General features: G+C 46.0%; 2 protein-coding genes across 6 annotated transcripts in view; one reads left to right on the plus strand and one right to left on the minus strand.

The window, feature by feature from the left end:
* The window catches only part of LAS1L (LAS1 like ribosome biogenesis factor), a 36675-nt gene extending 28720 nt beyond the window's left edge, over positions 1-7955 (minus strand). For all 3 annotated transcript variants that reach the window (XR_008468410.1, XM_054214118.1, XM_054214119.1), the window contains exons 1-6: positions 7739-7955; positions 7025-7150; positions 6771-6840; positions 5583-5664; positions 4402-4599; positions 2431-2477 (exon numbers count right to left, since the gene is read on the minus strand). Coding sequence is in view for 2 of the 3 variants with exons in the window: in XM_054214118.1 (XP_054070093.1) it covers positions 2431-2477; positions 4402-4599; positions 5583-5664; positions 6771-6840; positions 7025-7150; positions 7739-7950 (735 nt within the window). In the remaining variant the exon portion in view is untranslated. The remainder of the gene's footprint in view (positions 1-2430; positions 2478-4401; positions 4600-5582; positions 5665-6770; positions 6841-7024; positions 7151-7738) is intronic.
* A 3414-nt stretch (positions 7956-11369) lies between these two features.
* LOC128915313 (potassium voltage-gated channel subfamily C member 3-like) lies at positions 11370-19155 on the plus strand. Of its 3 annotated transcripts, none has more exons than XM_054215509.1 (4): positions 11432-11482; positions 12972-13162; positions 13284-13821; positions 14431-19155. In XM_054215509.1, the coding sequence occupies exons 3-4, from the start codon at positions 13330-13332 to the stop codon at positions 15232-15234; spliced, it is 1296 nt and encodes a 431-aa protein (XP_054071484.1). In that variant the 5' UTR covers positions 11432-11482; positions 12972-13162; positions 13284-13329; the 3' UTR covers positions 15235-19155. The 3 variants fall into 3 exon arrangements, with proteins under 3 accessions (XP_054071483.1, XP_054071484.1, XP_054071485.1); XM_054215510.1 differs by having other exon boundaries at positions 12972-13151; XM_054215508.1 differs by lacking the exon at positions 12972-13162 and having other exon boundaries at positions 11370-11482.
* Positions 19156-20832: the final 1677 nt, after the last annotated feature.

Consider the following 20832-nt stretch of genomic DNA (forward strand, 5'->3'; position numbering starts at 1 on the left):
GTAATGTAAAATGAGACTGGAAAACCAAGGCGTCATTTTCAGGACTGTGATCAGGTCTCTTCACCTATATATGCAAAGCTACCACTGCATGCAAAAGACGCTTTAGATGACAAATCAAGTATAAACGCATGACCTAAACTGACTAAAGAACCTATAGCCTACCCATACTAACAATCAGACAACAAAGTACACAGCCCCCATGACAGAGCTTATTTTGTCCTAGTTTACACCTTGCAGTCTTACATATACTTTTAAGTATAGTAAATAGTTAACGAAATAGCTAGAGAAGTATCTGGATCAGAGACTGTACAGTTACACTGTTATAAAGATGACTTAGGTGTAAGTGATTCTCCTTCCTACGTGAAAAAGATTAGAGACAGACTGTGCAGGGAGACTAGCAACGACATTGTACCACTCTTGCTATGCCAATCCAGGGTAAATGTTTAAATATAAGCCTAAAAAAGCTTCAAGTAGTACTTACCTGATATTTGGAACATTGAATTACTATCACGATTAAGAAATTATTTGGATGCATCAAACCATCTGCCCTTAAAGGGCACAAGAACAAGCCCATGTCATTTTTTTCAATCCATTTCTAAGTTTCGGAGAATTTATCAGCTATGATCAGTTTTAGATTACAGGTCTACTGTTGCACAGAACAGAGTTTCAGAGGCCAACAAACGACCAATATGCTCGCATCTCTTCGAATTACTAGCAACAGTTATTAATGTATAAAAGTAGTATTATGGTTTTTATCAAAAAACAAACTCCAGTTAAGAATTTGCAGGTATCAGCCATAAGGCGTAACGCTCCTTGCAGCTGACAGACCTTGGCAAAGCCTTTGCCCACCCCTACTCGGTGTACCTTGGAGTAGCAAAAATGGTATGTTACAGGAAGTTATATCCACAACACATGTATCTTCATTCAGTTTTCACAATTCAGCTGTATTTTGTCACAGTGGACAGACTCAGAAGTACACCACTTGAAACCGTTCAACAACAAAGGCAGCCTTACAGGGTGAACAGAGAAATTTCAAAAGCACAGTATGCAGCATTCAAATAAATTGAGAAATACAACACAGAGTTTACTCTTCAGCCTGTATTTACAGCATTTCAATGGGATAAGGAGAGTTTCACATGAGCTTTGAAACCAAAATTTTGAAATTACTCTTTAGCAATTGACTGACTACTCCTTTTCCCCATTCAACCCTGGCCAGTTTAAATTTTGAAGTTACATTTCCCTATTCGGTTTGAAATACTTCCTGCTGTTCTATTAATACGTTAAGAGGTCACTCACTGCATATAATCCATTTGTCTCCTTTATGATACAATGCAAAACGTACAAAAAAAGCCAGTACCAATTTCAGAAAGGGAAGGATGAACAAAGGAGAATCACGTTATGCACTCCAAACCCAACTCCATGAAGGAAACTGGATGTTCATTTGCAATAAAATTCCTGAGCCTAGTTCTCATTGCTGATTAAGTCGACACTTCACTGGAATGTTGGCACACTTTCTCCTTTAGCTTCTAATGATATTAATCAAAATAAAAGTGAGAACAGCTCCACAGTAACAACAGTATGTTGGTAAGGATATCCAAAGACATTTGAGAGGGTCTGTAACCCAGCTCTTGACGCATCTTAAGAACCATCCTATTATTAAGAAAGAGAAGCTGAGCAGAGAGAGATTTCTGGGGCAAATTATTCACAAATCCGAACTGCGGCACCTCAGCCACTAGGTCACTGGAAAAACACACAATGGATGATAGAAAACATGTGCTAATGACCTCTGAATGACAGGTCTTGATTTCCAGAGACACTAGGATGACCGAAAACAAGCTGAGCACTACCCACCTGGACAAGGAAGACCTGGGATCTCCAACAAGTGTGTGTATCATTTATAAACATGAACAAAGCATTAGAAACCATCACAAGCTCAAATTGCTTGTTCTCTGCGGTGAAGCTTTACTTTGGCAAGCCATGTATGACAACACTAAGAGAGATATCTGACTAAGGAACTACCCAAGCAACTCTGCGCACATGCAGCAGCCCTGGGTCCCCTGTGGGCTACGCACCAGAGGGCAGCACTACTTCAGGCAAGAGCACACAACCTGGCAAGTGTTGGTAGCATTTGTGGACGCTGGCTTATTGCCACCTCTGCAGCACTGAAACAAATATCACATCTGTATCACTGATGCTTCTGGACAGATTCTAACCGTGGGAGGACGCTACGGGGAGAAAAATAAGGACCTTTACAGTTGTATGAAATAAACGCCTGGCACAGCAACTTAGTGGTGCTAGCGCTCAGGTATTTCAAACGAGGCCTGGCAAAGAGCACCAGTTGTTAAGTTTGGGCAAGAATGAAGAAAAGACTTATTGCCCCAAGCAGGAAATTAGAAGAACCAGAAGCGCTGATGATCAGACTGCACTTACCCGGAACTGCTCATTCTTGTAGGATACCAGCACATCTCTGACTTTTTCTAGAAATAAACATAAAAATATAGTTTAAACAGGGAACGGATCAACTATATAATGGAATTTTGTATCTGGGCAAGCTGCTTAGTTCCGATGAACATACAATCAAAGAAGTCACCAGTCAAATGAAGTCATAAATTCTGATTCAGACAACACTCTGAAGACTCCTACAGCTCCCAGACTTTTCCAGCAACATAAATTTTATCAAGTGGGGTTGAACCAGGAGTTCAGTATTTTATCACTAACAGTGGCCAAAGACAGGCAAGTTGGATAAATCCAGACAGCTCCAAAAAAATCGCTAAATAGATCTGTTCAGGAAGAAATTGCTCCCGTAGGCAGTTCATGTTCTGATGCGTATTTGTATTCCTTATACTTGCATTTTAAATCTATTGCAACAGCACTGCAGCTATTTACAAACCAACCATATCCTTATTGGACTTTACTAAACTTTAATTTACCACCTACATGAAATGTCCTTTCTCTACCTGTGGACCACTTTTACTGTACCTTAAATAGCCCCACATTTCAAAATACTTCACCATTCAGGTGTCACTCACCTGCTGTCAGGATCCTCACCACCCGGTAGGAGCTAGATAACACTTCAGATGCATTTGAACTGATATACCATTGCCATTCCATTACTCTGGACATATAAATCACAGAATCTACTGTATCGTTCTGTGGTTCTCTTTCAGAAAGTGGGCGTGGGTTTTTTGGGGGGATTTTTTTAGGGTAGCCAGGGAGAGGAAGGAATAAGGAATAGCACATGCTTGGATCTCATCCAACACGAAGTCAGACAGAAGCCCAGACACACACTCTGATGAGCAAAGCGGTAAGTGCTGCTGTGTTCCAAAGCTTAGTACTGCCTCTAGGTTTGAAATGTTCTAATAAATCTGTATTAAACTCAAAGCGAACGACAAATTAGCTAGTATTTTCTGGATCACAGCTATTTTATCTATGTATGAGTCTGTTATAAAGGAATCTAGAAAAGAGTTGCAACAAATCCATAGATCCTAAAGCCAGAAAAATCATTATAGTCACCTAGTGTGACGTTCCAGGGAGCACTAAGGGTCACTGCAGCATTTCTGCACGCTCTGGACCTTGGATTGGGCTGCTGTAATGTATCGGGTGAGTAACTCCCCATAACCATGCCATGTTTTGTCAGACAAAATTATGACTAATTGGTTTTACTGTTTGAGGCACCGTTTGATAACCACACACCCCTCAAGCTCACAGACCAGCCATTTAATCTGAACTCCCGCTTCCTCCAGTAAGTCACTCAAACTAAAAATCGGCTTTGAGAAAAGCTCCTTATTTTGGGTTCAAAGACTCCTGGTGATGGAAAAGCAACCACTGAAACAGTTTACTTAAGTTTTCACATTGTTTTGCACTTTATATCTTAGATTACACCCAGGCTGAGTTACCTGTGATTTTTATTTATTTATTTTTTTATATACTACTGGAAGCTAGTGATTTTTCTGTCCACATGCAAAGTATTTTGAAACCAGCTGAATTGCCTTTATCCTGCTCATGCTCAGGTTATGGATCTACAGAGTTTTGAGGGCTATAAAAGGACCATGGCCTTCTTGGCTATCAACACCAAGAGACTGTGGCTGTCAAGACAGTACAAGCAATTTTTACAATGCTTGGCCCTAAGCAATTCCAATTTAACTGTTGCTACTGATTAGGATACTGCATATTCAATACAAATAAAAGATTTTATGCTACGAATTCAGTGAGCTAATACCAAAAAAGTCAGTCACCCCAAGAATCCACCAAGGCCCAAAGCGGAATCCCAAAACCTGAGCTGAAGGTATATCTTTATGCATTTTTAGGGCTAAAAGACGACATTTTTAATCTGCTTTCTCTAGTATGGGACTATTACTTGGATCTACTCCTTGTATCTGCTGTCGTTCTAGGGACACCTACCATGGAATTCCTTGTGTTTCTGACAGGCCTCATGCTGTGGGGTTTGAATGTCCCATGTGTCATTGTCCAACTCTGCATTTTCTTCCACCCCTTCCTGCTCCTCATCCTCATCCTCGTCCTCATTTTCTTCACATAAATTATTGCCCAGCTGACGGCTCCAGTACGTCTTTCGTAGCCAATCCAGCACAACATCACAACCTAAGGGAGAAAACATTCCCTTCTCAGTGAGGTTTTCTTTATTATTGAAAAAAAAAATATATAGGTGACACATTGCTAACTTACACTGTAAAAAGAAATGGCGTTAACAAGCTAGGAACCCTGAAATCACATACAACTCCATTAACGAAAAAATGAACGAGTTTAAAAAAAAATCAACAAAAAACCCCACACAACACAGTATCACAGGCCAGGTAACATCCATCCGCTGTCTTTTTGGCAACAAGAAAGATTGGACACTGCTATAGTGCTGCACCTCACTCAAGCTAGGCCAAATTTAAGCAGAAACTAAACCCCAGCAGTGGCGTTCTGATGAGAAAATGAGTCAATTCTTTAATACCACCATGATCAACATAGTGTCTACAACAATAATTTTTTGTGCAGAGACTACGCTACACATACATTAGATAGAATGGAAAGAAAACGCTTTTTCTCCCATCACTATTTTACCACCCAACTCAAACTAAGGACCCTGCTGAAGGTTATTTAACTGGCTTGTCAGTGCTTAACCCAAAATCCTCAGGAATCCCTTCAAACGCCATGAGCTGGTCATTCGTTCAGGCTTGCAGTACCTACTGTGTCCAGATGGGATTTTTTAAGAATCTCAGGTATCTCTAAACTATCAGGAAAAGCATTTACCTCTTTCCCTGAGCTGAACTTCCTGTGCTATAAAGAAGCAAGAGGGCCGAACTATTGTTTCCAGTATTTTTTTCAGGGGAAGGAGAAAGCTGCTGAACAACACCTGCCCTGCGACGCTCCACAGCCTGGAGCCACTGGGCAGCAGCAGCAAACCCTCCTGGTGTCTCACACCACAGCTCTCCCTGCCAGGATGAGCCCGCTGCCTGCCCTGCAGGGTCCCAAAATGGAGGGAGAGGTGCTCCCCTCAAGGCCTGCAGCACTGGCATTGCCACCGCGAGCGCACCTCAGGCCAAACCCTCCCAATGCCACCCGCCGGCAGCGCTCACCCTTGCGGCACAGAGCCAGCGGCGGCAGCTTCCCGTGGGTCAGCTCGTGACGGAGATCCACAACCCAGATGGGGATATCCACCTGGAAGAACAGCCACGGGTGTTATCCCACAGTTCCCACCGCATCACAACACAACCACATGCAGAGGACCTCCACCTGGGTGGAAATGACCTCTTATAGGCCACTCCTGCACCCCAGACCCCCGGTTTCCCACTTCAAGGGTGGGCTGAGATCCCCTCCTCTCCGATCCCACTCCTCCCATGGCCTAGGATCCATACAAACTTGGGATTTTACAGTTTAAGTTCTTCAACATTACTTGCAACAGCAGATGTCTTTTTAGACAGAGGTGCTATGTATAATTTAATGAGATACTGAGATGCAGTTAAATTATATTTAAACGAAACAGTCTGGATGACAGTTTGTACATCAAAGATACAAATCATATCATATATAATACTCAAATCATACACGCTCCAAGCTGCGTGCAATTTTTTGCAACTTTCCTAAGGATGACTAGCTTCAATTACGCAAAACCTCTATATTTAAGCTTGATCAGTTTAAAAAGGTGAGAAGCACGTTTCTTAAAAACTAAGCAAAAAAAGTTTTAAAAAATATATAAAATCAATTAATCTTTCTTACACAGGGGCCCCAGACAAAGCTGCATTTACAGCGGAGTCTCAAATACTGTCTGTTCTTCACTGTCAAAACTTGCTGTTCAGACCCAGATGTGATGCTCAGTGCAGTTGGCAATAAAAGGACTCCAGCTATGACAATTACACTTTGAACCTTCCCTCCTCCACACAGAGGTGTACAAGCTCACCTCAAGTGAGAGACACGAGATGCAAATACCTGCAAACATGATTAAGTGCTTTTCATGTATAACCTTGCTTGTCAAAGACTAGAATTTATAAACCACAGATTTAGCTCTTTTTCCATATCAGTAGCTAACATAAATGTGTGGTGTTTATGTCAAGTGGGACTTTGTTCCTCCTAATCTGACTTTAAAGAACAAAGTTTTAGATCTAGTTACATCAAGCCTCTTTAAAACTTTGCAGCTGGAAAGAAGTGGCATCTATATCCATTATTTTGGTTACAAAAGAATGACACCCCCCCAACTCCCTCCGCCGAGTGTTGTTAATAGACAATGCAGACACTAAGTTCTCGAGTAACTCATATTCAATATTTACCTCTCTGGCTAATTGTCTCAGAGGAATGCTGGCCACTTTCTGTTTCCTTTCCGTGATCAAGTTGACAAACCTGCATGCAGGTTACAGAAAAGATAAATGACTTTCAAATGAGCTATCAAGAAACTTGGAACGCTAGAGACAAATCCTCCCCCCGGTGCTGTACAACACAGTGGTCCCAGAGTGAAATTAAGACAGCTGAATAATGTTACGGGTCCAGGTCTCTCTCTCACAGCACACTGGTCTTCAAGCCTTACCTTACAAGAGCCAGCCCATAAGAGAGGATGAGCTCGTGCGACTTCAGCCTGCCAGATGAATCCAGCACCTTGCAGCGAATCAGTTCAGCAGTGCAATCCACCGCGAGTGGCATTTTGGGACCATACCTAGAGATAAAGGAAAACCAGGTGAGCAGGTTCACAAGAATACACTCCCCCCCGCAAAAAGGGTGACTTCCTGACTACTTTTTGTGCTCTGTGGTTCGTAACAGCCTGAGAAATGGTATGCAGAAAGACAGCATCTTTACAGAGGGCTTTTATTTGGAGCAGTGATTATGCGGCTACTCCTAAGCGTATGTTAAATAAGTACTTACTGATATGCTAACCACATAAATGATACAAGCTACCTAGTGTTGCATACGGATGCAGCAGGGGCAGCACAACCAGACCAAGGTGATTTGGGGGCCCTGAGATGCTCCCTGCAGCACTCTGCCCGCAGAACCCCCCCCGTGGAGCTGCGGGCCCACCTCTGCCATCAGCCACATGCCCCAGGCCCGCTGCGGGACGACGGCGCCCTGCGAGGGGCAGCACCGCCGACCTCCACACACCACCCCGGCTCCGGCGAACCACCGGGGAGCCACGGCCGGGTCCCGGGCGCCCCACAGGCCCCGGATAGAATGCGTAGGGAGCGGCCGGGGACGGAGGGTCGCTTCAGGGCCGCAGCGCGCTGCCTGCCCGCGGTGGTGAGGCCCGTACCGGCTCTTCCAGGCCGAGACGCGATCCAGCGCTTCCTGCTGCAGCCGGCTGTCCCCGCAGTACAGCCCCACCATCACCTGGTCCCACTCCGCCCTGCCCCTCCACGCCACCACGGTCCGCGGCGCCTTCAGCCGCTTGCGGGAGGGCGACAGACACCGCCGCCCGCCGCGCCAGCCCAGCTGGGCCCTGCCCGCCATCCCGCCGCCCGCCATGCCGCCTCCCGGACCGGGCCTGCGCCGAGCTGCCGCTGCCCGCCCCGGGGCGGGGCGCGCCGGGCCTCTTCCGGGGCGGGCGGTGGCAGCCGCCGTGTGGTGGCCGTGGGGCTGCAAAGGCTGAGGGCTTTGTTGCCCAAGTGTAGGGAGTTCTCCTGCTGCAGGGGCTGGGGCCCACGGGCAAAAAGGAACGCGTCCCCCTCGTGTGGCTGGGGGGAGCTGAAGGACGGGGAGATGCGTTTGGGGTCGGGGTGAAGGGAGCGGGGTGAGGAGGGGTGGCCAGAGGACCCCAGGGCAGGACGCTGACCTTGGTGGGGTGTGGGGACGCGGCCCCCGCGGCCGTCGGGTGATGGGGGGGCTGTGTCTGCCGAACTGGGCGCTGTGGGGAAGGCAGAGCCCGCCATGGGCCTAAAAGAGGGAGGCGGCAGCAGATATCACCGAGATGTTTCCAGTGTCCCTCATCTCCCAGCCTGCGCTGCGCCCTATGCAGCGCTACAGGCTTGGGGAAGAGCGGCTGGAGAGCTGCTCCGTGGAAAAGGCCCTGGGGGTTTTGTTCAACAGCCGGCTGAATATGAGCCAGCAGTGTGTCCAGGTGGCCAAGAAGGCCAACAGCATCCTGGGCTTGTATCAGGAATAGTGTGGCCAGCAGGACTAGGGAAGTGGTCATCCCCCTGTACTCGGCACTGGTGAGGCTACGCCCCAAGGGCTGTGTCCAGTTTTGGGACCCTTACCACAAAAAAGATACAAAAAAGAGGTGCTGGAGCGTGTCCAGAGAAGGGCAACAAAACTGGTGAGGGGTCTGGAGCACAAGTCTGATGAGGAGCGGCTGAGGGAGCTGGGGGTGTTCAGCCTGGAGAAAAGGAGGCTGCGGGGAGACCTTCTCGCTCTCTGCAACTGCCTGAAAGGAGGGGGTAGCCGGGGGCGTCAGTCTCTTCTCCCAAGGAACAGGTGATAGAACAAGGGCAAATGGCCTCAGGTTGCGCCAGGGGAGGTTTAGATTGGATATTAGGAAAAACTTCTTTACTGGAAGGGTTATCAAACACTGGAACAGGCTGCCCAGGGAAGTGGTTGAATCGCCATCCCTTGAAGTATTTAAAAGACGGGCAGATGTGGTGCTGAGGGACATGGTTTAGTGGTGGCTTTGGCAGTGTTAGGTTAATGGTTAGACTCGATGATCTTAAAGGTCCCTTCCAGCCTAGATGGTTCTGTGATTCCACGTGTATCTGCACTTGCAGAAGACTTAACTGCTCTTCTTTCCACTTGCATCATTTTACAGGTTTTTGCAGTATTGCTGAATCAATAAAAAGGCTGTAAATCACCATATTTTTGGAGGCTTTTTTTTTTAAACTTCTCTTTTCACTAATCTGTTTGCATAATCCCAGGAATAAACTTGTGTTAGAGGTCAGAGGGGAGGTAGAACTGCAACATGGGATGGGAAAAAAGCATTGGATGTGGAAGTCCACAGAAGTTGCTTACACTGGTTTTGCTAGTAGGAAAGCTAAGCCTGTAGGTTCTGGTGCTATCTCCAGCACCTGAAGGGTAGCTTGGTCTTTCCCCAAGGCCATCAGGACTTTAGGATAGCTTACGCTTTTTTTCTTCAATATTGCGAAGCAAGATTTTTTTTGCAAAACTGTTAATCATCCTGACCAGCTTCTGATGAACATTCTCTGAAGAAATACTTGCACTGTTCTTCGCTGTTAATGAATGTAGGCCAACTTGAAACAAGAGTTTCATTACTCAAAAGAAGCGTAAGGTTGAGGGAGCAGATTTGACATTCGTTGCCAAACTCCCGCAGTGCCTCATGCAGTGAAAGTGAATTCTCAGAAGATACGAGGCAGGGAGAAAACTTGGAACAGGGCCCTGTTCTCTGGAAATGGAGTTGCACTTTTCATCTGCTTAAAAAATGTTCTGAAAGGACAAGCTGTTTACTGCAATCAAAGGGTCTTATTCAGAGCATAGGAACACCATGTGTCATTTTGCTTGCCAGATTATTCCTGGGTTTCAGAACTCCACTGGAGTGCAAAGGTTGTAAAAGGCAAATAGTGCAGTGCTGTGGAATGGATAGGATACATCAAATCTGATGATCACCTGCTTCCAGAACCTCAGAGACACATAAATTAAAAGGAATGTTTTTCATTCTTACTCGTTGTGGAGAGGGAGAAAGATGTGAAGGGTTTGTTGTCTGTTCTAGAGATGGAAGGGAGCAAGGACTGAACCAGCGTCGATTTTCATATTCTTCATGTGCTTTCAAAGTCTGGATCTTTGGGGAATGATGCTTGTGCTGTTGCTCTGCTTGTGATGGCTGGCTATGAAGTTGCTCGGTACAGAATTGGGCAAAGATGACTTGTTGCCCAGAATGTCCCACAAGATTGGCAGCAATTTGCCATTCTAGTGTCTGCAGACTTGCTGCGGTGGTGGCTGAGAGAAGAGGCCAGGGTCGTCCGTGGTGTCCCTGCGGTACTTTGGGAATCTGGGTGGGGAGGGTGAGTGGGGTTACTTGCATCTGCAGGTGAAGTGGCAATGAGCAGCGGAGAACCAGGCTGCTATCTAGGTAAAAGGCCTAAACGGAAAACCTATTTTTTAAATTAAAAGAAATTTCGGTGTGTCAGGGTAATGGAGGTAGCAGATTAAAATGAAAAATCCGGCAGGTGAACTGTGATAATACTTCCTCTAAAGAGACATGAATTCTGCTTTTCATTTGTATAACTGAAAAGGAATCACCCAGAACCTTCCTGAATAGTCTTGTTTTTGCTGGGAATAAGGACGTTCCTTTTCCTACATTCATTCCAGCGTGTTTGAAGCAAGCAGAGGTGATACCTAGAAACAGCCTTAGAATGTCAGCTGAAAGGAAATTTCACACGCAGCATGCTTTTCTTGCCTGGGATTAACAACTGTGTGCCAGCCTTCTTCCTGGAGTAATCAATGACAAAAAATGCATTTAAAATCAGTGTGTGCGAAAGATTAAGCTTTGGGTCTTTCAGAAATGAAGAAAAAGCCCTTTAAACCAATAAAGGAGAGAGTGTGACAAGAAGATGGGAAGCCAGGTGGTTTTTTCTTTGTTTTTTTTTGGCTGCTCTTCTTTTCTATATAATTTTTTAACTCAAACTTGGATGAGGCAGAGCCAAGAAAGAACAATGCTCCGTCTGCTTTTCTGTGGCGTGATGGTTTAATCTCTAATTGGTCCTAAGACATTTGAGCTCCACGTGTTTCCCCAAACACCGTGGCCCTTTGAGATTGTTCGTAGAGCAGTGGGTGGCAGAGTTGTCAGAGCATATCTGGCCTGGCAGTCGTTGCCTTCTTGTTTGAGTATTATTCCCTGGAGCGGGGAGAGCGACTGCTGATAGGGCAGAGAAGAAGGGAGAGGGGCCTCTGCATCTTTTCAGTGCTATTGGCTGGTTTTGTTTTCTGGCATCTATGAGACTTGAGCTTTGGAGACTAGCCATCGAACATCCTGTTTTCCCTGCGTTTCTCTCTGTTCTTCCCAGTCTCTTCTCTTTTCTTCTGGTTGCAGAGTTGCTGCAATAGCACCAAGGTAAGAATATGAAATGGCACTTCTTGGCTCGTTTCGCACATGGGGATTGTTATGTTTGAGCAAAAGGTATCTGGCGTTCTAAGCAGATGAAGGCAAGTTTAGCTGGGATCTCAAAAATCCCTGTGCTGTTTGGAGAGCTAGGCAACCGAGGCTAATAATGTAACTCCAGATTTGCTGAGTGCTGAATTAATCTAACCTGCTTAGAATCACGCTGGGTGGATTCCTGTGCAGCAAGTACTAAGGAATGCCTGCACACTTTTAGTCCTTTATGCTCAATCCTGCTCTCCTTGAAGTTGGTGGAAGTTTTAGGGTGAAGCTGCATCAAGCCTCGCATGTGTTGGGATTGGCAAGGACAGCAGATGGGCAGTAATTCTCTTGTGCCATGAGCGCGCGACCAAGCTGCAGCTGCCAGCCTTTTCTGATAACGCTGAGTGAGATGCTGTACATAGTTCTTTACTTCTGGGAGTCTCCCCTGGTGCGGGGCTGGTTTCCCTGCTGATCCTAGATGGAAAGGTTTGCTGCAGAAGTGACCCGTGACTCCCACGCTCAGCGCTTTCTGCAAAAAAGGGAGGAGGCACAAGTGGAATTTCTGTGTGCGTGGTCTCAGCGCACTGAGCAGCCATCTCTGGGTAAGAGAGTCCAAGCAGGAAAGATAGTCATGCTTGCTCCGTCACAAGAAGAGAAGGGCCAGAACTAGAAATGTGAGGCATAAGAGGAGGCTGGATGGAAATGTGTAGGAATGGAGGAGAGGAAATGGAAGGGTACCGACAGTCAGAAGTGGATACGTGTAGGTGAAAGACAGCACTATTCACTTTCTCAAGAACATCCTGCCCCTATTCTGCACCTCTCCTACATGGTCCTGAGGCTACAGAGATCCTTGGTTCCCCTCCCTTCTTACAATAATGTTTATAAAGCAGGGCTCAAGTTTCTCCCAGGTATGGTGGATTTTGAAGAGGAAAACACGGGATGTATTACAGGAAATAAGCAACTGAACATGCTTTCCAATGCCAGAGGCCTTGGCAGCAGGTTCTGGTGCTATTCTGAGATGTCAGCCAGCCCTGTAGGAGGAGGCAGTATGTTGTTCTTTATTTCTATCTAGTCCAGTAATCCTGCATATAGATTCCAGGTAAGAAGCAGCTTCCTGCAGCTGGAAAGGTGATTTGGCTCAGTGGGACTCTGTACAGGGAAGACTCCAGAAAAAAAGATAATTAGAGACAACCTAAATGTACCCACCAGGCAGCAGGGTCTCTTGTGAAACTTGTTATGCCAGGCTCAACAGAGGAGAATACGCTTAAAGACTTGTTTGGAGAATGAGCTGTTGATGACCGATTACCTCTTTAGCACATGGATGTCTCCACAAGAAACTGCTGGTGGAGAAAGACATTGGCGGCAGAGACAGAAGAACTAGATGAGGGGAGGGATAGTGGAAGGAATGTCTTGGGAATGAGAACTTTACCTAACATGAGTTTATCGCAATTATTATCTACAGTATGTGAACAAATGTGGTGAAACAGACTCTGGACTGTGTGCTATGTCCCCATGAGGAGAAGCTGAGAGGGAGAGCAATGCGAACCAGATGTTTGTCATTTTGTTTGATGCATCTCTCAGAGAATATGGTCGTGGAGCAGAGCCTAGGAACAAGCACTGAACATGATGGGGAATGGCAGAAGTAGGTTTCAGGTACAAAATTTGCTTTAAAAGCATTGGAATGAGGTACTCTGGAAAACCTTCCTGCTCCAAAACTTGCTTTACTTTACTACTTTTAATTTGTATTTTTGTGTTTTTCTCTTTTTGACTGAAGATAAACAAGAGCCTATGAGGACTTGCACCTCCCTCCTCCCTCACAGATGGAAGGCTCCAAGGAAAAAATCATCCTGAATATTGGGGGAGTCAGATATGAGACATACAGCAGCACCCTCCGGACCTTCCCCGGGACCAAGCTGTGCAGTCTAACCGAGCCCCATGCCCCAAGCATCTATGACTATGATCCCGCCACCAAAGAGTTCTTTTTTGACCGGAGTGCTGAGATCTTCAGCTACGTGTTGAACTATTATAGGACCAAACATTTCCACTGCCCCATTGATACCTGTAGGTCAGTCTTAGAAGAAGAGCTGGCTTTCTGGGAAATCAATGAGACACAGCTAGCATCCTGCTGCTGGCTGAAGCTGAATAACAGAGAGGTGCAGCCAGAGGAGTTTAACATTTGGGATGAAAATGAACATACTGATGACCAGTGCCTCATAGTCCAGACAGAAAGAAGGGATTTCAGCTGGCGAACCAGGTGGCAGCCAAAGATTTGGGCTATATTTGAAAAACCCTTTTCCTCTTTCACTGCTAAGGTAATACTTTATGTGTCCTATACAGCCTGTGTCCTTTGGGATTACTGAAATGGGTCCATGAAAAATGCTAATGGGTTCATAGCTTTGATAAGTATGCTTTGAGTCGCAGATTAAAAAAGAAAATAAAATTCTCTCTTCTCATTAACAGACACCTCCTCCTTCTCTCCTCCTCTTGTCCCTGTTCTCTGTACAAAATGCATGCCCCGTGCCTCTTTAAAATGTCAGGCATGCAGAGCAACAAACGCAGGTCAGAGACCGCAGAGGATGTTTTCTGTGCTGCCGGTATTTCTGGAGCCAGCATTTAGTGCTGAAGAGGCCCTCAGTGTGAGTCTGTCCGCATTACTCCAGCTGTTGGACATTTCCCCTTCCTTACAAACTCTGATATAGGAGTTCAGGTGTTTTGTTTTTTTTCTTTGACTCCAATCTTCTCTATTATTTTTCAGTTCTGAAAGGAGAAAATACACTCCATGTGAGCGAAGGAATGGTGATTGGAGAAAGATTAGTCTGGGATTGTGCTGTGCCTGTGGATGGGGTTGTGGTGGGGCAGTGAGGTGACGCGATACTCGTTTGTTGAACTAATTGCACCTGTGCCCTTTCCTCCCTCTGCAGTGCTTGGCTTTTGTTTCTCTGCTGTTCATCGTTGGAATTGTCATCATATTCTGTGAGGAGACCAAGGCACAGTTTGAGTTCTTTACTGCCAACTTCACCTCTGTTGGCTATTCCGAGGTCTCCCACAACAACCATGAACCCCATTACCACCAGGCTGCCTACTTGCTTCATCTGGAGCTTTTCTGTGTCCTCTGGTTTACTTTTGAGTTCTCCGTGCGATTTTGTTTCTGCCCAGACAAGAAGTTGTTCTTCCAGAATCCCCTGAATGTGGTTGACTTCCTCTCCCTCTTCCCAGTTTATATTGAACTTTTTGTGGCTGGGCAGATTCAGAGAATGCCAAGCCTGGGGCTTTGGTTGGGCTTCGTTCGCGTTGTCTATCTCCTCAAACTCCTGAAGATATCCAAGATGATAGAAACGCCACTGATCCTCAGGGTTCTGTGCTACACCTTCAAGTCAATCCTCAGAGAGATTTGCATCCTGCTGATGATTTTGGCCTTTGAGACCCTCTTCTTTGGCTCTCTCTTTTTCTATGGGGAGTTGCTGGGTAGCCATCCCTCCTACATGGGAGAGCTGCACTTCACTGACATTCTTGTTTGCTTCTGGTGGGCTTTGATCACACTTACTACGGTGGGCTACGGAGATATTATCCCTCTCACCACAGCTGGCCAAGTGACGGCAGCCTTAGCTGCGGTATTCGGCATGTTAACTATTATCATCCCAATACCCATTTTCCTGGTGAAATTTAAAAGCTATTATGACATTGCTATCTTCAAACAGAGGCTGAAAAGGAGCAAGAAACAGTAACACTTCCCAACATCTGTTCCCCTTTGCCTTTAGCGATAGGCCTTCAGCATGGTGGGAAGGGGGTGCAAATAGTTCTTAGTGCATTTACTTGCTGCCTTAACATATTTCAAGCCGTTGGTGAGGCCTCACGTTGCAGTACTTGATACACAACCCATCAGACCTTTCAAATCCCATGGGTCTTTCCCATATTGTGCTTCCTCCCATGCTCTTTTATATGCCACAGTTTCTCTCTCCTCTAGCTGTTTGGGGACAGGCCGTGGTGCTGCGTTATGGCCTGAATGTGCACCACAGCCCAGTTCCACGACGTGGGGCTGCAGCATATTCCCTCAGCTGGCGTACAAGCCGTGATGCTAGCTATGCCCTCCATCGCCTGACAGACCACAATCTCACTCTGAATGCTGGGAAAGAAGATCTGTGCGTGGTTCTGCTCTGACAGCAAGGAGAAAGCATGTGTTTTTGTGGTTGGTTTTTCTTTTTAAACAACGTTCTGTTTCCTCATTTCACCTAAACAAGCCAGTCCGTCTGATTCGCCTGCACCCATGCAGAGGTAAAAGCTGAACTGAATATCTGCGGTCCTGAGAGCCAGCGCTGTTTGATAACCTGCTTTGTGGGCTCACAGGAATTGCCGTGACATTCAGGTAGCAGGAAGGGAGCCCTCCGACAGCAAATCCTTTTTTTGGCTCTGACGAAGTCAATGGCGACCTTTCCTTGACCTCAGTGAGATCGAAATGTCATTGGGCACTTCCAGTGGATCAACACATTTCAACAGTTTTTGATTTTTATGTAACAAAGTCACCGAGCTATTAGCCAAAATATCTGTATGGGTTTTGCTGTTCAAAAGGAAGAACATAATCCACAGTACTTAATATAAATTTAATGTCATTTACTTTCTCAAGGCATAGATATAAACTAGGAATATTTATCTTTTCACTGGATAGTCTTAATTGTTACCTATGTTTAATTTTGAAATAACAAATATTGTTGAGGTATGAGAAAACCCCACATCCCATTGTTTATAGAGCAGGATGGTGTGCTAAGATTATTTTGCTCAGTAAGTAAAAATTTCTGTATACAATAATATTTATGCATTTAAATTTCATTAAGGCTGTATTTTAACTGCAATTTCGATTAAGTTTTGTCCGTCACTACGATTTTTCCGTTCAGGATAGCATTTTAAGGCTGCTTGAGTTTTATTGAAAGGGCAGGTAACTTCCCTCTATTCCAGTGCAATTAGAATGAATTAGTTTTTGTCTAAAGAGAAAGAAAAAAACACTGTAAACATTTCAGGCACAAAGCACATGAGAAGCTGGAGACCCCCTGGGTGTGGGAGGAAGGTCTGGGTGTTCTCCTGCACCCGCCTTTGCTGTGCATAGAGCAGGGGTGGTGGGCAGGGTAAAGCCACCGATGCTGGTGCACAGGAATTCTTCTTAATCAGGTCGAAGTGCTGTGTTTCCTGTGGACATATATAATCTTCTTGGAAATTCGTATTAATAGCAACAGTTCAACAGAGATTCACCAGGCCTTTTCTCAAGTTTTCCCCAGTCCGGGAAAGAGTCCATGATATAATCATAGGCCATGACCCCGTTTTAAGAATCCAAGACAAATCCACTGGAACAGTTACATCTTACTGGCTGCAAAGTTAGGAGGTGGTTCAGAATGCTGCAGTGCTTATTTCTGTGTTTAGCCAGCTCTGCTGGTGTACACCCATTTTTCAGCAGATGCTTCACAGGAGACAGTTTCTGCAACTGAAGAGTGCGGCCTTCGCTGATGCCCCCAGAAGAGCGTGTTCCCTAAATGCACAGGGTGGTCCCATTTCTGCACAAGCAGCATGACCCGAACATCAGAACAGGGTATTACATTGTTCTCTGGAACACGACTCCATCTAGATCCAAATGTATGTTTCCAAATGTATGTTTCTGTGTCCACTCCTGTTTGTCATAAAACCAGCAGTTACAGCAGCAACATCAAGTCGATGTTGATGTGGTAGAGGACCTGTAGTTCCTCTCAAGCAAGTGATCTAACCCTGCTGAGAACTCAGCACTGGGTTTATCAGAGGAAGAATATGTACTCTAAGCTCAAAAACCCTGCATGGAGTTGGTGGCGAGGAGAATTCGTTAGATCAATTGTTGTTGGTCAGTTAAAGAGCAGTATATGGAAAATCATCAGCTATGAAGTGTTGCCAAGCTTTAGTTGGATTTCAATGCCTCGCTCATGATCTTCATATTGTAGATGTTATGGTATCCTTGGGGAAAGAGTCTCATTTTCTGAGAGTCAAAGTGCTATATATATAAGGAAAACAATGACTTAAAAAATACACTTAACTTAGAGAACAGTGCAATGAAGGATATAATTCACTCCAGAGAATAATCATCCAGCTGAGTTTCAAAGTGCCAAAGACAGAAATATATTATCTTGGCTACAGGCTGGAGTTGCCTCTTTTGAGGTTGGTCCAGTCACCGGAAGATATTGTGGAAAAATATCCTTCTGTGTATTAATAATATGTAAATCATAAAACTATCTCCATGCTAGGGTTAGGGATTTGAAGGCTTGCAGAACATATCTCAGGGCAAAAAATAAGATTAGTGGTTTTAAAAAAAAAGCATTTTAGTTATAGCTGTCATTTGTGAAAACACCAGAAGGCAACTGTGTTGAAATGGAAGGACGTAGATCACAGACTGTCCTGCAGGAGACTCTAAAGTACTTGCAACTTCCCTAATCCCTAGGGTGTGTTTCACATGTTCCTCAGAGCAAAGAGAAGTTGCTCCAAGACAGAGGTGTTGCCAAGACAGATGGTCCTATTATTTGCCCAGCCCATTGCCACAAAATCTGCTGCATCACTGGAATGCAAACAGAATGTGGTTTCTTAAAGTACTGTTTTCAAAGTTTAATCCCTCCTGTTGTCTGCCTTCACCCCAAACAAGATTGGTGTCCAAGCTGTGTCATTCGTGAGCATATGGATGGATGCAGGACTAACTCAAGCCCAGCAGTGAGGAGTGGAGGTATGCCCTGGTTTCTACTACTCTGGTTTCACTGACATCTACGTGTGGAACTCCCCTGGTAGTCAAAACTGGGGCATCCGCTCTTGAATCAATGCTCCCTTGGCCTTCAAGCACCCTCAGGCTGGCCCTCTGATGGTGTCCGAGTCCATGTGGTCAGTAAAGCAAGGGTTTAGCTCGCTCTCAAGACCAGCCTGTGGATTTGTGCCTGAAAAGTCACCTCAGCCCACGGCCTGGAGTGGAATAAACGGGGATAGCCTGAGCAGCCACAGCATCCTGGCCAAGCTCTTCTGCTTGCGTAGCGCAGGCAGATGGGACACACTTGCCATGTTGTTCATTGCTAATGGCACAGCTAAGCACGTTGCGGACTGTTTGATCACTGTAGCCTGTCTGGGACTGGTCAACAACACATGTTATTGCGGTGGGTTAACCCTGGCCAGCAGCCAGGTGTCCATGCAGCCGCTTTGTCCCTCCCCTCCTCAACAGGACGGGGAGAAAAAATTAAAATGGAGAAGCTTCTTGGTGGAGATAAAGACAGGGAGATCACAGGCACAGGTAAAACAGACTCAACTTGTGGAAAACTAAACTACTGCCAATTAAAATAGATGTGGATAGTGAGAAACAAAACAAAAAGTTACAGAATCACAGAATCACAGAATCATAGAACGGTTCGGGTTGGAAGGGACCTTAAAGATCATCCAGTTCCAACCCCCTGCCCTGGGCAGGGACACCTCCCACTAGACCAGGCTGCTCAAAGCCTCATCCAGCCTGGCCTTGAACACCTCCAGGGATGGGACATTGACAGCTTCCCTGGGCAACCTCTTCCAGTGCCTCATTACCCTTACAGTAAAGCATTTTTTCCTGATATCCAATCTAAATCTACCCTCTCTCAACTTGAGGCCATTATCCTGTGTCCTATCACTCCGCTCCCCATCCTTCCTGTAGCCCCTTTAGGTTCTGGAAGGGGCTCTAAGGTCTCCTCGGAGTCTTCTCTTCTCCAGGCCGAACCCCCCCAACTCTCTCAGCCTGTCCTCACAGCAGAGGGGCTCCAGCCCTCTGAGCACCTTCGTGGCCTCCGCTGTACCCACTCCAACAGGTCCATGTCCTTCTTGTGCTGAGGACTCCAGAGCTGGACACAGTACTCCAGGTGGGGTCTCACCAGAGCAGAGTAGAGGGGCAGAATCCCCTCCCTCGACCTGCTGGCAATACTTCTTTTAATGCAGCCAGGATGCGGTTGGCTCTCTGGGCTGCAAGCGTGCATTGCCGGCTCATGTTGAGCTTCTCATCCACCATTAATTAATCCAACACCTTCCCCTCCCGATTTTTTCTGGGCTCAACTTCACTCCTTTGTTCCTGACTCTTCTGCCCCCTCCTGCCCCCAGCGTGACAGGGGTCAGACCTCGCTACAGGCACGTTGCCACCTGCGCCCAGTGCCACTTTGTCACTGAGGATGGGGGCAGGCACCCTGTCCCCAGGCCACCAGGCTGCACAGTGACAACTCACTCTGAGCTCCACCGTGCTGGATGGAGCAGCTGGATGAAGATGGGACATGGGGAGAACATGAGAAACTGGTGGCATTTTACATCAGTGCTCTGCCCCCACCCAAATCTTCCGCTTCCCACTCACTAGAGCATTGGACATCACAAGACGTTCTTTGCTACAGTATTAACTACCCAAATGCGATTCAGGTAAGAGTCTTCCATGTTCAGTGAAAGCAGACTTTGTGAGGATTCCCATCCCAGATGGGTTCTCAGCAGTTGGTAATGTGCTTTTATTTTGAATTAGAATAAAAAGTCAAAACCTAGGTGTCTCTTCAGAATCAGATTGTCAGGGTGCAGTGGGCCAGAGGGTCCGGGAGCCAGGAGTCAAGCCCAAAGCCACAACCACCAGAGCAGGGTCCTTGGCAGCCGGGACTCAGCTACACAGCACCAAGGGGAATAGGGCAGACCCAGGGAAGGCCAAGATAGGACAAGAGGAAATGGCCTCAAGTTGTGCCAGGGGAGGTTTAGACTGGATATTAGGAAAAATTTTTTCACTGAAAGGGTTATCAAGCATTGGAACAGGCTGTCCAAGGAAGTGGTGGAATTGCCATCCCTGGAGGTGTTTAAAAGATGGGTAGACGTGGTGCTTAGCGATATGGTTTAGTGACGGGTTTTGTCAGTGTTAAGTTGATGGTTGGACTTGATGATCCGAAACGTCCCTTCCAACCTAGGCGATTCTATGATTGTGTTCTATGGCAGCCAGATTCAGCCAAATCTCCTGATCATGAGGCAAAATTGTGGTGATAAGAAGAGAATCTGCAGACCAGTGTCAGGATCACGTCCAGTGACAGTCACCGGGGTCACACAGCCCAGTGATCACCAGGTAGGTCCAGAGTGAAACAATCACTTTGAGAATACCAAATTGTCTCATTTTGCTTCAGTAAAACCACTTGATTGCAATAAAGGCAAAACAAGAGAAAATGTCTATGTGTGTTTAACATGCAAACACAATAATGTGTTAACGCAGATGTAATGTCCAAAAATAAGAAAGATGTAATGACGCATTTTTAGCTCATCAAAAACCTTCCATCTTTATTGATGAGAAAGTAAAAAAAAAACCC

Source organism: Rissa tridactyla, chromosome 9, assembly GCF_028500815.1.
Source record: "Rissa tridactyla isolate bRisTri1 chromosome 9, bRisTri1.patW.cur.20221130, whole genome shotgun sequence".
In the NCBI taxonomy this organism is placed as follows: Eukaryota; Metazoa; Chordata; class Aves; order Charadriiformes; family Laridae; genus Rissa; species Rissa tridactyla.